The 17,061-nt window shown below is 43.1% G+C and overlaps 1 protein-coding gene across 2 annotated transcripts in view; it reads right to left on the reverse strand.

The window, feature by feature from the left end:
• LOC125704594 (neuronal acetylcholine receptor subunit alpha-7-like) overlaps positions 1-10,221 on the reverse strand; it is a 37,260-nt gene extending 27,039 nt beyond the window's left edge. For both annotated transcript variants that reach the window (XM_048970379.1, XM_048970377.1), the window contains exon 1: positions 10,118-10,221. In XM_048970379.1, the coding sequence (XP_048826336.1) occupies positions 10,118-10,187 (70 nt within the window). In that variant the 5' untranslated portion in view covers positions 10,188-10,221. The remainder of the gene's footprint in view (positions 1-10,117) is intronic.
• Positions 10,222-17,061: the final 6,840 nt, after the last annotated feature.

The following is a 17,061-nucleotide window of genomic DNA, read 5'->3' on the forward strand; positions in this document are numbered from 1 at the left end:
TCCCACACGTTTCCTTCCCGTGTTCCCCACCTTTCCTTCCCACGTTCCCACATGCCTCCTTCCCGTGTTCCCACATGCCTCCTTCCCGTGTTCCCACACGTTTTATTCCCGTGTTCCCACACGCCTCCTTCCCGTGTTCCCACACGCCTCCTTCCCGTGTTCCCACATGCCTCCTTCCCGTGTTCCCCACCTTTCCTTCCCGTGTTCCCCACCTTTCCTTCCCGTGTTCCCACACGCCTCCTTCCCGTGTTCCCACACGCCTCCTTCCCGTGTTCCCCCACGTTTCCTTCCCGTGTTCCCCCACGTTTCCTTCCCGTGTTCCCCCACGTTTCCTTCCCGTGTTCCCACATGCCTCCTTCCCGTGTTCCCACATGCCTCCTTCCCGTGTTCCCACATGCCTCCTTCCCGTGTTCCCACATGCCTCCTTCCCGTGTTCCCACACGTTTTATTCCCGTGTTCCCACACGTTTCCTTCCCGTGTTCCCACATGCCTCCTTCCCGTGTTCCCACACCTTTCCTTCCCGTGTTCCCCACACGTTTCCTTCCCGTGTTCCCACACGCCTCCTTCCCGTGTTCCCACACGCCTCCTTCCCGTGTTCCCCACGTTTCCTTCCTGTGAACTGAAGTTGTCCCGAGAACATGAGGAAGCGCCGTCCTTCCTCGAGGCACCAGCGATATAATGAAAAAACACAGATTCCTACTGACTCTCCTCAAAGCAAATTGTCACAAACACTTTAATCACAAAATCAAGAGTTTCAAACCTCTTCTGGAAAAAATTTAAAACATAATGTTTTCTGTGTCACAAACAAGAAATGGAGTTCATGTTATCTTTGTTCGAAAAGTAAATTAAAAATGCCAAAAAAAAGCTAGCAAGCTAAATTCTCTCGGTGGCGGCTACATTAATCTTCTTTCTTCACATGCCAGTATTTACACTGCTTCATTTAATTCAAACCTTGTGTGTTGATCTTCCTCCCAGTGGTGGGCCAACGGTGAAGATCGGGCTTTAGTGGTGCAATAATGGTTTTCAATATCGTCATTATTCATTTGTTTTGTTTTGTTTTGTACATCTAGGATGTAAAACGGTTCTACACTTGTCCCAAGGATATGAGAGCTGTGTGCCTTTTTCAAGCACAAACATACAGCCTGTTCTTCAGTAACCGCTTTGTCACCCCTAGGTAAGCCGCAGCAGAGTTTGGTTGGCCAGTCTGACTCAGAACAGGTTGACCTTAAAAATACTTCACTATTATTCATAAAAGTCTGTCTTCCTGATTCACCGTCACTCCCATCATGAAAACAAAGGTGCTGTGCAACTCAGGGAGTTAGGACTCTGTCTATGATCGGTGGGGGGGGGGGGGGGGGGGGGGGCTGAGCAAGGTTCCTAAAAAGGCTGCACACTGCATGACCCTTTTGCAAAAAGAAAACAAAATTAAGTCGCTTTGGTTTAAAGCATCTGCAAAATAGATTAAATGTAAGAGAAAAGCGTGTCATCGAAAGCAGCCACTGAAGGACACTGAGGGTAAACAACAAACACAAAGAGCCAACCGTTACATGCTGGCTTTAGTAGGTTGGATGGTTTACTGTGTGTGTGTGTGTGTGTGTGTGTGTGTGTGTGTGTGTGTGTGTGTGTATGTGTATGCCAGCAAATTACTGCAATCATCGCCATGCAAATTCAACATTAAACGGACCATTCAAAGAGTCCTACTGCTCAGGCACTGAAATAAACCGTTTTAAGTTTGGAAATCAATCACAATCTTCTGTAAAGGCATCAGAACTATATGATAGTTCCATAGCAAACACCACACATGCAGGAGGTTTTGAATTACTCATAAATTTTTGAACATTTGTATAAATACTGCAAATACAGTATTCTAGTGGGAAGTACTGGTACTCGGCTGTAACTCAGCAATAAATATATTATGCCAATCAAAACGGAGGGTAGGCAGTTTTAATTCAGGAATGGCAGATCTTAAGTGTATAATATTGCTCTTCGTTAAAAAAAAAGCATTAAAAAGTTTGTTATGAAAGTGTATTTTCATTTCATTTTCTATTTACTTTCTTCCCGATTCCGATAAGACATGCACCAGTGGGAAATTCCAGAACCATCTTTCATATCTTCGTCACTGTTGTGTAAATATTAATGAAGAGCCCAAAATAAGTATGTAATGATACTTGCTTCTGTCTTGAAATTTGAAAGAATATTAAACGTATCATTGCTCGCATAAACATGATGTAAATACCAAATATTGCAGGCGGAAACCCTGTTTCCATGGTGACCCATATGCGATGCACAGTGGCCCTACACTTCAAAATTCCTTTTTTTCCCCTCTTGAAAAGCATATTATTTTTCATAGCCTGTGCCCGACGCAGCAATAACATGTGCATTGTCAAGGTGAATATGTCTCTTTCTCGACCGGGACCGGCGCTGAAAGTACCCCTGCTTTGCTGTTCACGTTATTACTATGCGAAAGCTGGGAGTTTGAGCTGACAGCTCTTTCACATTATTAAATTCCAGCCAGAATGTGAACAGGGCCTTCCGGGACCCAGACTTCAGATAAGTTGTAGAGCCACACGACGTCTTACTCCGTCAAAGGTGTTCTAACTAAGGATGTCATCTCTAATGAATGCAGATCCATGCGTGATTGGACCATGTGTCCTTTTGCCATAACTACAATTTGGGCTCCTTTCTGAGGACGGGATGGTGATGCAAAGCGGCGACTGGGTTTGTAATTTTGTTCACTGTAATGTCCTCTACAGACACAAGAGGCTGATATATTAATAAGAAACCTCTTGCCCTTGGATAAACTTTGATCTAGACATTGATCATGTGACATTATCTTCAGTCTTATTGATCAGTCTGCCAGCTGAAGCCTTTATATTCATCTTCAGCTGGTTAAAATGACAGAAAGATTCAACAATACAGCCCAAAGTGTAAACTCTGCAAAATGAATAACTGTTTCTCTTTGGGTTTATTGCGTCACACACCTGCCCACAGAACCTGTGCTGCCTAGGAGAACCAACATAAATGTCGCTGGTATTTGGAGCTCAGGACTTTACGTGCATTTCTGGGATCAGCATGGAGTCTCGTGGCACAAACAGCCGATAACCAGACATGACCCATTTCTGCAAACTGCTCCAGTGCATTTTCAGTTTGTCTTGTGTCTTGTTGCTAACTAATAATTTCCCAGGAATTATTGCAGTCAGACACATCCGCTCTGCTGCAGATGTTATAGAGGAGGAAGACTCGCGTCTTCAGAAGGGCACCATGGGGCGCATTCGCGGTCCCTGCCCCCCCCCCCCCCCCCAAATGAGCCATAGTACCCCCCCTCAAACACCTCCCACCAAGGACACTGTCTTATTTTAAGTTATTTTATTTTTAAATAAAATCGTGTGACAACAAATAAGCATAGTCTCTCCCAGGGGTGATGATCCATATTACGGTTTGTCTGACCCCCTCCCCTACAAAGACCCCCCCCGCATGGAAACGAAAACGACATTTGTGTTGCTTAAATCTGTAAGAATGTTGCAAATTGGTTTTATAACAAAAATTTGCATATCTGCACATATCTTCCACACAGACGTTTCCTGTTCATTAGTCATTTTCTGACCAACTCATTCAGTTCTGCTCTTGCCATTTTGCTGTTAATTGCTGTTGTAGTCACTGGTTCCCAAAGGGACGGTAAACACGAATGTCTGGTGTTTTTATGTTATTGCAAAGGCGTCACTAATTAAAAAGCCACCAATGAGGCAGCTTGTCAATGAACTTCTTAACTCAGAACAGCTCCTTTAGAGCTATAATTTGGGTTTCAATTATTACAACTTGAAATAAATGTTTTACTTATAACTCCTAGTTGTTTCAAATATATGCTTTTTGTAAAAAAAGGAATAAAGTAATGATTCTTAATACCAATAAATTTGAAATATTCTACTGAATTACAGTAGACTTGTCAGCACTGTTGTGCATGATTATAATATCCATTTAGTGTAAGAACTCGTACATGTGTAGATGTTACTATCCTCGTACTTTTCAAATGCATGTTTTTATTCCAAGGACATACTAAAATATTCTATGACCAATTACGCAAATTAAGTGCACAACTTTGTGAGCCACGGAGCGAATCACAATTGTAATTAGTGTTCAGATCGACTGTGAATGTGATCTTCATGAGAAACGTATAGAGCGTCTAAAACAAATTAGCAATAAATGGCAAACCTGCTACTTAAAAATGAAATATAACTTGGTTTATAATTAAGAAAATGTTACAGTCCGTCAAAATATGACAAAATGGGGGGAGATGCATATCGCGGGGGGGGGGGGGAGTTTAAAAGCATGTTATTGATGCTAAAACAGGCAGATTAATATTAGGACTGGGGAGGGGAGACAGATTACTAGTGCTTTACAGAGACAAAATGGAACAGAAGAGTGTCAGGGATCAGTGGGGCCCAGCAGAAGCGAAGTGGGGCTTGAGCCCAAAATACATTCATGATTATACACATTACTTATCATTCACAATGATGAAAAATCACTGTGTCTGTATGTGTGTGTGTGTGGATTATGTTTTATATTACATTGTGGGGACCAGATGTTCCCCACAATGTAATACAAACCTGTTATTTTGACGTTTTGGAGAAAAATGGTCCCCACAGAGATCTGTGAATGCAATACAAAAAGTAAAAAAAGTCTCATATTTAGTTAAGTTACTTATGATTAAGGTTAGGTTAGGGTTAGGTTAGGGTTAGGTTAGGGTTAGGTTAGGGTTAGGTTAGGGTTAGGGCTGGGTAGGGATTAAGGTCGTCATGTTGGGATTAAAGTTTTCCCGTGAAAATGAATGGAGAGTCCCCACAAAGTTATAACTACAAACCCGTGTCTGTGTGACTGTGCCCTGCAATAGACCGGAGGGAGGGATGAAGGGAGAGAGGGAGGAAAGAAGGAAGGAAGGAGGGGAGGGAGGAAAAATGACTAATTACACAAATTAATGATCCCTACATTCCAGAAACACAAATATGTCAGGTTTTGTTATTTGGGCAGAATGGGGAACAGATGGAGGGATATTAACTATAGAATACAATGTGGAGACACACAGACTTCAGGATAGAATGAGTACATTCTGCAGTCATCATTCACAGATGTGCAGTAAACAATCCGTTAGGCAAAGAAAAGCAAATTTTCAAAATGAATTATATCTGCCTTTAGGGGGGGATACATGTCCCTAGGGGCTGTGATTAACTCCTCTCACGGCCGAAATGTCATTGCTGCACCTCCTCGCCTCGTCAGCGCCTGACGCCCCTATCGCCACCGGCAGCAGACGCCTCCAGACATAGTGAGGTGGTGTCACAGCACCAGAAATGACCTTCTGAGCTTCTGCTCATTACCTTATTTATACAGGAGTCCCACACCACATTAGGCAAAATACCCCATGTCTGTAGCTATCTCTGTGTCAGAGGAACCAAATCAACTTAAATGGGTAAAACAGGGGGTCAGATTCCATTTTACCTGGCAGACGCGGCGAGATTATCCAAGCTAGATACAATCTGTGAGCTTTGGAAACATTCCTGTGATATTTCAGCCTAATCCAAAGCATGTGGAAGTCGCTTATCTCTGCAAGCTTTAAAATCACCAGTGCCGCTGGTTGTAGTGCAGTAGGGTTAGGGAGTCGTGCCAGTGTACAGAAGGTTGTGTGTTTGAATCCCGACTGAGCCCTTGAGGAAAAACAACGTTAACCCCAACTTAACGTCTTGTACATCACTTTGGGCAAAAATGTTTAATAAATGAATGTGAAAGTGTAGTGGGTGAGCACAGAAGTATCCGGAAGGTGGGACCCCGTCACGTTGCGTCAGCAAAAAAGGGAGAATAAAACAAAGCTCTGTTACAGCAGAAGAAACATGGAGGTGAGAGTGAAACGTGGAGCCTGAGCACAGTGTCTGTCATTTGTCCACGGGCCTGGAGCAATTCTCAGCGGGTTAAGAACCAAAGCAGATGTGGCTGCTCCGTCGCGCACGGGATTCGAACCAACACCCTTCCGATCACAGCCACAAAAGCCTAATCCACTGAGCCACATACTGGCTGCCGTCCAAACCAGACACCCTTCCCTAAAATACCAGCTGTGCTAAATAACCAAATGGTCAAATGAAGAGGAACACTCTCCTAGGCGTGTGGGTAGATGCTGCCCCATTCCTACACGACTGTGGGCTTCAAACCTGCCTCTGGTTATGTAGATGTGGAGTTTGCATATTCTCTCTGCATAATACTCCAGCAGAAACACTCCTCAGGTAGATGAATCGGTGCCTACTGAGTGCGTGACTGGATATGTCAATGGCCTTCCATCCGGGGGGCCGTCCCCTGCCCTGTGCATTCTGGGATAGGCTCCATGGCTTATTGCTGTTAAGGAAGACAGACAGATAAAATACAGCCATCACACCCATAAAGACAACCAAAAACTCCGGTGGTGTGCAGCAGAATAAAGAATCCGTCTCCCATTCAACACCCTCCCGTGCATCACTTTTAATTACAGCAAGCATCCCGCGGTTTTGACAGCTCCGCGATAAACGCCTAATCTCACAGACGACGGGGCCCGTTCCGCCTGCCTCCCACCGTCCACCCGTAGTGCCGTCTCCTGCCTTTCTCCGGCTCCCCGTGAAGCCAAGCCGCAAAAAACACCCTCTGAAGGAGCATAAATATCTGTTCCCTACAAACCAAACAAACGCACGGGTCCCTGGGGTGGTCGAGGTGGGACTGTCCCCCATCCAGAAGTAATCCATTAATAAAATTAGGCATGAAGAGAACGGGGGTCTCGTCAACAGCAGGGAGCTCAAGGAGACCCTCCTCTCCAGCTCCATGATAAAGCCCACGGTTATGCTAATCCATAAATCTGAGCAAAACTGCTGCAGGGCTGAGTTTCCAGAAGCCGCCTTAAAGCTACGGTACGTCATTCTAAGTTCTACGTTAAAAGACATAACTTGCGAATGGAGTAGCGCTAAGAAGGCTTCGGGAAACTCATCCCAGTTTAGTTGTGAACTAGTTGGGAAAATGTCATTCACTGTCATATTAGGATTAAAATATGTATTCAAATGGAAAAGGGGCTACGTGTGATTTAAAAACAAGGATGGATGGATGGATGGATGGATGGGTAAAGGTGGCCTTAATCTATCCATCTTTCTCCACCAGATACTTTGCCAGCAGTTGTGAGGAGGCTGTGTTGCATTGTCTCAGGGTTGCCGACCCTCACACATCTGGCGTGACACTCACGCTCTCAGACTCTCGGTCGCACACGAAATCTTACGGCAAATCGATATTATTCCATTATAAACCTAAAATTTGTCAACATCAAACGCATTCAGCCAGTTTTAGAACCCTGTGGACTATTTACAAGGTAATAAAACTCATACATACATGTAAATGCTTGTGCAGCCAGCCGACCGAAGCTGGCAACCCCATTAACTACTGAACCAAAAATAAAGAATCACAATATAAAGAATGAAGGTGATTCTGACATCGTTACTTTCAGAAAAGAAGCGCTAAAATAAACACATACGCTAATTTAAATAGTGGTTTATTTATTTATTTACTTCCTAAACTGGACTTTTCAGTGTGACGGAATGACTTCCCCTCCACAGCAGATGTTACCTATTTTCGATATATAGAAACGTTTATTTTTCAGGCATTTCAGCTGGCAAAGCTGATATCAGTAAAAGCCTTAAGCGTCCTGGCCGAGCTGCCCTCGCGTCACGGATTAATGCCCACTCACCTCCCCCGCCCCCCCCCCCCCACCCAGAGCCATAAACTTTACAAAAATCCAGAGGCTGACAGGGGACATCAGTAATACGTTGTGTAATCCGTCTATTCTGCAGGTCCTCATATGGACACCCAACACTCAAGCCGGTGACCTGGGGACTGTTCCTGCAGACTTAATTACAGGGAGAAACCGTATACGGAATCTATGAAGGGTATATATTAATATTTAAAGCATTTCAGCACCTCTTTATGGACCCTTAAGTGTTACTTATCCATTGCTCAATCCATCCATTTTCTAAAACCACTTAATGCACATTTTGAGGGAGTTTTTATCTTTATAACGTGATTTATAACGTCATTTTTTTGGCCAGTAGTGTCTTAATGGTTAGGGAAGCGCACTTGTAATTTAAAGACTGCAGGTCGAATCTCCGACCACTGAGGTACCCTGAGCAAGGTACCTTACGGGGCCCCCCGGGCGCTGAATTAGCCGCCCCCTGCTATGTCACGAAAGTCACATATGGGTTAAATGCAGAGGACACATTTCGTTGTTGTGCACCGTGTGCTGTGGTGTCAGCAATGACCACTGATCTTCTAAATAAGAATCTGACTGATAAAATTCAGTGCAGTGATACAAATGATAACCATACTGATAAAAGCCCTTTTCCAGTCTTATTTCAGTACACTCCCACCAGTACCATGGCTGAGTATTCTCTTACCAGAGTATTACTTTAGCATTCTGTAGATTAACTCAATCCTGCTCTTCCATTTTTCTGCTTCTCATTCTTTTGCTTTCTCTCTCTATCTGCATCATTAAATTAACTCCCCATCTTAACAAATAAACAAACAAATAATACAATCCCCCGCGTGCAAACTAAACACAAACGGCTCAAAACAAAGTCATGCCCATAATACTAATCTCCCGTCTGTTTTTTTTTTTTTTTTTACAGGTTAAAGAGCAGCATGCAATAATACTTCCTAAACAAAGGGGGCAGCACCAATCATGTAAACACAGCCTAGCGCTCCCGTGTGTGGCTTACAATTCCATGCTGTGGTTTATGATCGTTTTCTAACCAATAATCAATCAGGCCCACTGTCTTGTTCACATAATTGATGCAGGGAGGAATGGTGGATTGTAGGTACGGCTGTCGCCTTAGGCTTGGGGATTCGACTCCCACCTGTATGTGGAGATTCGTCCAGGTACGCCAGCTTCCTGCTCCAGTGCAAAGTAATGCAGGGCTGATAAAATTCTGTTGTTCGTCACCTGTGACGGACTAGCATCCCAGCCGGAGTGTGCACCAGCCGTAAGGGCTATGCTGTCTAAAATATGCTCCAGTCCAACCACAATGATAAGAAGCTGGGATGGCAAATATGGCATCCAAAGTGGTTTAGTGACGCCTACTTTTGTATAAGGCGCTGATTGTCATTTTCCTATGCATTTTGTAGAAAAATGTACACAGTTTGTACATTCACCTGTAGAGAACAGGCAGCCAAATAAAACCCAACGCTGAAGGAAATCGGTTACAGCTTAGCGGTGTGTCTGTCATTGTGGTGATGGATGAATAACAACATCGCGGCTCACAAGGATGCGTGACTTTCAGTCACAAGAAACGCACCGCTGGAATGACGGGACGCATCACGTCCGATACTCCCGGCATCAGACTTTTGCATGATTTCTCTGCATTTCTAAAATACATCTCAAATTAACCTCACACCTGGAAGATACCCCCCCCCCCACACACACACACACACACACACACACACCACTACCATCAAAAAAACATTAAATTAAACCAGTGTTGCTTTCAAGCACCCGGCATACAGGAATGAGCGCCGTCACGTCCGTCTCCTATAATGTGGTAATAAGTGAAAACATTTACACGTGTTGAAAATTACAAGTTCGCACAGAAACAGCCGTAAAAATTAAGTTCTCTTCTACCCACCGTCAGCTGTCGGGTAAACGATTATTTACGTCCTTAAACTACTGATGGACGAGTTCAAACAAGTGTAATAAAATGAAGAAAATAGTGTCATTTATATACAGTTTACAGTTATCGATTTTATGTGAAGAGCTGTACCCATAATACGTTAAAAGGATGTTGAAAATCGCGAAAGCAGCTATAGAGCGATACATATACATATAGGACATAAATGTACAGCTTTGCACATATACACACATCCACACAGGCGTTTGAAAATCATTCTCAAAGAACGCGTTTGCTGTTAATGCAGTGAACCAATGATAATACCGGTAAAATTCACTGCAGAACAATAGACCGAAAGCATGCGAAGACAGTGAAACAACTTTATGTATTATTATTATTATTATTATTATTATTATTATTATTATTATTATTATTATTATTATTATTATTATTATATAGCGTCTCACCTCTAAAAAGAAAAGCAGAGCACAGAAACATCCCAAGACAAACAAATTCCAGAAACTTGCGAGCCGGCATTTTGGGAGATTGTTGCGCCCGTGTGTCTATCCGGAGTCTGAGAAAGGATGCGATTAACTGAGGGGGAGAAAGGGAAAGAGAGAGGGGGGAGAGAGCGCGCGCAGCCAAAGTCACAGGGTCACATCTTGGGTTTCACATCGGAAAACTATGCATCACTGCAAAGAACTGAACAGGTAAAGTCCAGACTATCTAAACATTAAAAATGCATAATTGCATGTCAAATCTCTTGCGTGCTGTGTATTTGATTGCCTTACTTGTCCTCTATACTCTGCGCTCCGCGTAACTTGCTTCGGCAACGCGGCAGACGCGCAAGTCGGGCGCGCTTTTCCGTTCAGTTAAGCTGCAAACGCGTCTGACATTACATACGGGCCCCCAAAAAACGATGAAACCTTCACTCGGTTTCTGAAACCGCGATGAAACCACGCGGTTTCAGATTTAATGTACTTTGGACATTATTATCAGTCATTATTTAAATGCTTTAAACGTGGCTGATCACGTCCAGTATTTTATCTTATTTGCAACGTACTCATGGTTCGAATTAATGGGGCGCTCGGCTGCCCCGTAACGCACGTGAACCCCTCTGAAAGAACCCCCCAAGACCTTTAGGGGGAGCTCTAAGAATGTCCACTTTTGTGTTGCGTTACAAGGCTGTGCCATGGAGTCAACACTGGGGGCACCAAGACGTAATTATAATATGTGCCCTTGAGAGGTAAAGTGGGCTGCCCCACAAAAACAAAGTTTTCAGAAAATGAGCTCCAACGTTCAAATGTTTTAAAAAAATCCCTACAATTGACATATATCATAGGTACACAGAGGTATGACTTAGATACCAACAGATAGACCCTCAATAATTAATATCGGACACTAAACTCATTTTTGACTGACATGTGAGATAGTCGACTTTACCTCTCAAGGGCACATATATCCTGGGGGGGGACGACCTTGTGAGCACATCTGCGTGTTCTGCCGCGCACGTGACTTGTGAAGTCGTGGTGCACACTGGAAAATGGGGCTCCCCCGAAATCCACTCCGTAATTGGAACCCTGGCTGTACATAAACCTACCAGAACAAACCAGATGAAGTGAGACATCGCGTCAGTCCGATCATCAGTGCCGCTTTCAGCAAAGCTACAGTATAACATACAAGAATCCACTATACCCTTGTTTTCAAATATTGCTATAAATAAATTAGAGATGAAATGTTTAATGAACTCTGTAATGGCCTCCAGTCCAGTTCAGGTAATGTTACACATTTTAAAATGATTCCTTAATCTGCAATATCGATTGTACGGTACATATTTGATTAAAGAGAACTAAGAGAAAAGCAAACTAATAAGCATCGTCCACTGCAACAATCCGCCCTTTGAAATATATGCAGTTCGCAACCTCTTTGCTCCAACTTCTAGCTGAACGAACTTGGACAGACCATGAGCAGATGGGGCTGAAGGCAAAAATCATAGCATAAGCTATCGGCGTTGCCCTCGTCATAGTAACCGTCACGCCAGTGGATGAAAGGGACAGAATGCAGTTCATAGCGTTGTCCATAATGTTCCGAGAGCAAGCCATCCACTGACACAGTACTCATCCAAGGGACACACTCTGCTTTTAGTACACTCTACTGTGTGGGGGGTTTCTCTCATGAATATTGCTACTTACCAACATCTTTTGTGAAAGAAATAACACCCAAGACACTGTTTGCTGGGAGACACGGGTAGGGGTCCCACCCGTGTGATTCTGCCAGGCGATATCAACAATTTGGCAGATACTGACCTGTACTCGACACAAAACTAGGTTATCCAAGGAGACAAATCAGCGTGGGTTACCTACTCTGCCCCTGGCATGGTGACCACCCTCGCACAGGCTGTTTGCTCCTCGGTATCTGATAGGAGGTTCTGCAGCCTCAAAGCCAGGACAGTTTGGCCCCTCCCAGCCGAAGCCTGGGTCTCTTGAAAGGACAAATAACTATAGACTGATGTCGTTCTTGCCCCGCCCCAAATATCAAGGATACGTTTGTTGCATCCTCACCAAACGAGACCAATCCCATAATTCATTGCACCCTAAGTTCGTTCTTGGGAGGCAAGTTAGCAAGACCGGTCTTACCACGACCACAAGTACGATCTTCTCCTTCTTAGTACTGAGTAACACCCCTATTTATGTATTACACATTCTGGTTCCATACTAGTTTGTACAATCTTTCCCCACTGATTAGGTGTTTAACAATTATATTCTCGTTTATGCTTAAGTCCAAGTCTTAGGATGTCATTTTTTTTTTTTATGCCTCAGTATTTATATGTTATTTATTACTTTCTCATTTGCGCTAACAGCAAGAATGATCTTTCACATCAGTGTACGACTCCATGCATCACGCATCTGAAGTTGATAATAAAAGACTTTGGCTTTGTGTAGGTCTTAGAAGGCACTGACTAACTCCTAATGTTAGATTGTCGTGGGTGAACCTGTCGATCGCAGATTTTGAAGTTGTTTTCTATTGGTTGTCACGATGACCTTTTTTCCTGGACCAGCCTCATCACATGCGTCTCCTGATGCATTACTGTATATGACTGCATGCAAGGAATGCGAATAACCAAGAACTGAAATGTAAAAATATACAGTGGCCCCGTTTAAGCCAAACAGAATGACACTCAAGCTACAAAAACCATTCGGATCTGAAACGCTTTCTTACAAGCGTAAAATGAGAGCTGTCCACATCTTCTGCCGGAATTTATTCAAAAATTTGATTTTGCATGGCACTGTATGTACGCATATTTACATCAGTGTATTCTCTCTGAAGTTAAAATATAAGAATTCGGGTCACAGACTATTTGACAGAAGGGTTTAAAAGTTTTGTAGAAAACGGTGCCATTTGATTTTTATTTTTTGGCTTCTTTTTATGTTTTCCCATAATTTCGAAGGTTCATTCCGGGAAAAAGACTATCCAGTCCTTTTGAAAAGGAGTCGCTGCACTTTATTTTCATTTAAAACTGACTGCAATTTTATAGACGGAAATGAAGGATAATGAAAAGTGATTTTCTAACTACATCAACAGGCGTTTATGCTTTGAGTATTTGTAGTGATTATGTATGTATAAATAAATAAATATATATACAAATCCTGTGCTAGTGATTCTGTGTGTGTGTGTGTGTGTGTGTGTGTGTGTGTGTATGTATGTATGTATTTTGTTTTTCTTTTAAATCAGGATTGCTGTATAGTTAATGAGTGTTTTTTTGACAGATACTAACGATCACTTGAGCTGATGAGGATCTTTTGCAGATGACTCACCTGAAATTTAAACCTAGGAAAGGTATCAACAGGATGAATTACTTGCTAGTTTGCATTAAATGTCTTAACCTTTATTCTCATTTGACCTTTTTTCTGAAAGTAGCAGGCGGAATTGCTTTTACCGCGGTAAGGATTTCATGATGGCTTGGAAAATACATTTTATAATATGAAAACTGTAGCCATGGTCTTAACATGAGCAGAAAGCATCCAGGGCCATTTAGAGGGTAAAAATAAAAATTATATATGCTACTATGCTAGTGTTACCTTACCAAGTTCTATCAGAGTATCTGATGATAGGGCTGCCTATTTGAAAATTCTATAATTATTTTTATTTATTCATACATATTTTGATGTAATACCTATGGCCACCTCCATGCATATCACAGGTGTCCTACCCTGAGAGGTGTGCACTGGTAAGACTTGCATGTTCATTTTCAGTCCAGTGACAGTGTTACAGTGGGGTACTGAATTGTTCCCCAGTTTCCACTTGGCTGCATTAGCAGTCAGCGCAGTGCCATGCGGCCACGACACCCCAAGACGGCTTTCTGGGCCGGTGAAGGTCATACAGAGAAGACATGAGCTCCGGGCTGAAACCACGTCTGGCAGAGTCATCTGCGTGTTCGTCAGGCGGCGTTACTGCGTGTGCGCTCCGAAATCGCTTTGTCGTTTTGACCTGTCGAGGGGACAATAGATTGTTCACTCATTTATTTATTTGTCTTTGCCAAACCAATCAAAGGGAACCCGTTAATTTTTTTTGTCCGGTGCAGGGAATGGATTTTTATATAATTTTTACGGTTTGTGAATGTAATCAGAGCGGGCAGGTGGCTGTCTATTACAACCTTGAGATTGTTGTGTTGGTCCAATCATGCTGAATTTGTACAAGCAATGTCGATTTTCTTTGGTTTTATTGTATCTTGTACGCCTGATCTTCATTTCTCCACTCAACATGACAAATATCTGTAACGTGTGTGTTGTCGAGGGGTGTGACACATGTATCTTCTCCACTTGTATCCATGCATGGTATTCCTCCAACAGCATTGGTGGTAGTGAAGTGACTCTGTATTTCAGTAAATGCAGCTGCAGGGCTGATTGTGTCTGATTTTGAAAACCTATTGGTGCAGTAAAATAAGTTACAGCACAAAGCCAGTGACTCTTTGGTCACGGAACGTTCCTAAGGTAACTTTGCTCTTTGGGAGGTGTAGCCTTGAATGAATTTATCATTGGTCGATACAAAGAGTCAGTAAAAAAATAAGAGCTACATCCATATAACCTTGTGTGGTATTTGAAGACTCAGACATGCAGAAGGTAAGTGAAAAAAATGAACCACCTAATATCAGGGTCACGCTCTGCCCTCAGAACAGCTCCTGTCCTTTCTGGAATGCTGTCATACAAGACATAATCGGATAATGGCAAACTGGACCATTCTTCTGGATGGAATGTCTCCACTTCTTTGAGGTATGATGGGGCTGGGACTCTTCTGCAGTGCAGGACATGGAACAGTGCAGTGCAGGATGAACAGCAGTGCAGTGCAGGACGTGGAACAGTGCAGTGCAGGACGTGGAACAGTGCAGTGCAGGACGTGGAACAGTGCAGTGCAGAACAAACAGCAGTGCAGTGGAGGACGAACAGCAGTGCAGTGCAGTGGAGGACATACAGCAGTGCTTGGTGCCTTGTATTGCTTTGAAAACTCAGGTATCAAAGTTCTGTAGTCATATCTGACTTTTATATCTTACAGGTGCTGCTCATTTACATTTAGCCTAAAATGACTCATCTTTCTGGTTGTGTTTGTGATTTACTTACTTCAAAGTTGAACTTCTTTCTCATGTGCTCTTTCCGTTTATTTTATCCACCCACTGTAAGTCACTGCCTTCCATCCTGGTGACAAATAACAAGGTAAAACTACCTTTGCAGAGCTTAGTACAGAGTTCACAGAAAGTCTGGCTAAACTTCCTTCATTCTGGAGACATTTTGCAAATTTATTGGTTTTTATAACAAAAATCTTTTTTTAAAATGAAAATATATATCACATTCGAAATAACCAGTAGTTTAAAGTAAAACATTCATTTAAAGTAGTAATCAACTGAAACCTAAATTACAGTTTTAAAAGGGCTGCACTGATTTTAAAAGCTCATTGACAAGCAATCAATGGCTGGGTAATTATTTTTTTTTTAATCGAAAACACCTTTGCAATAACATAAAACACCAAACATTTGTGTTTAGTATCCCTTTGGGAGCCAGTGACTACAACGGCAATTAATAGAAAAATTGAATTAGTCAAAATTATGACTCTTAATAACAAGAAAATGACTGAGGTATGTGCAGATATGGTAAACATTGCTTGTCAAGGGACTTTTGTCATGAAACCAAAAAAATTGCAGCATTGTTACAGAATTTCACTGTACAAACATGTACATAGTAACAGAGCCTGGAATCACCTGTACAGTACATCTCCCCCAGTAGTGTTTTGGGACAGGAAAGCACTGAGGCACTGTCGTGTCACAGCTATCTCTCTTTAATCTATATACTGAGAAGGGAATCGAGCCTCTGAAGTTGGCATTTTTGCCTCACAGCACCAGCGTTGGGATTCATCCAGGGTTCCTCTCTAAATCACCCCTGGTGTGCATGTGCTTGAGTCCCGCTTTGGCCTAGAATTTCATATAGGTTGAACTTCAATACCTGGGACAGGCTCCGCCCCCTCCCATCCTCCCACCTGTCCACAACCCCGGCGGGGGTCACCAATTAGAAATTGCATGGATGGTATATATTCAACCCTTATGGTAGAGTGGTGTATTATTCTTGTTTTGTCCTTAAATGCCCCAAGAAAGTGAGATTAATCTGTCCGGCTGATGATGAATATAGTGGTTATTATTAGCATGTAAATGTACACGGGAAGTTGCATGGATGAATTGGAAAGATCCATGAACAATACAAATGAGTAAAAGTGACGTGTGTTAAAGCAGCCGTGTTTCTGCTCGTCACCGGAGACTCAGACGGCCGTAACGGGAGCCGGGATCGCCCGGCCTCGTCCGTATCCATGTCAGCAGCCTGTTATCAGAAGCAAAATGTAATGCTGAACAAGCGCAGCACTGAGGGAATTTGCCGGCCGTGGATGAGACCGGCAGCTTTGCGGCAGCATTTTCTGCAAGAAGGCAGAGAGACGCACGCATGCCTCATTTTCACGCCATTGTCGTCCTGGCAAGAGGAAAAAAAAACAGAACTGGTAGCGGACAGAAGGTGACACTTTCACAGCAGATGCCCCTTTACCCAGGGTGGCGGGAGTGTGGAATAAACGGGCAGGGGTGCTGTAAAGAGGGAGGTGGGCAGCCTCTGAGTGATGGGGGCCTTAAAATATTTGGGACGTAATTGGATTGATGTGGGATGGGCGCCCGGAACCTCTGTAAAGAGAGGTAAACGTAAAGAACACTGAATCTCCCAGTAACGAACTGCGCTTTTCAGGACAAGGTCGAGATTACTGCTGAGGAACAATGGCCCATTAAAGCCCAATACAAGCTAACGTGTGGGGTTCTCTGGTATGATGTGCTTTACATGACGTCCTCTAATGATAATGTGAGATCTGTGTTTGCAAAGAAAGTCTC

The sequence above is a fragment of the Brienomyrus brachyistius genome, chromosome 12 (assembly GCF_023856365.1).
Source record: "Brienomyrus brachyistius isolate T26 chromosome 12, BBRACH_0.4, whole genome shotgun sequence".
In the NCBI taxonomy this organism is placed as follows: Eukaryota; Metazoa; Chordata; class Actinopteri; order Osteoglossiformes; family Mormyridae; genus Brienomyrus; species Brienomyrus brachyistius.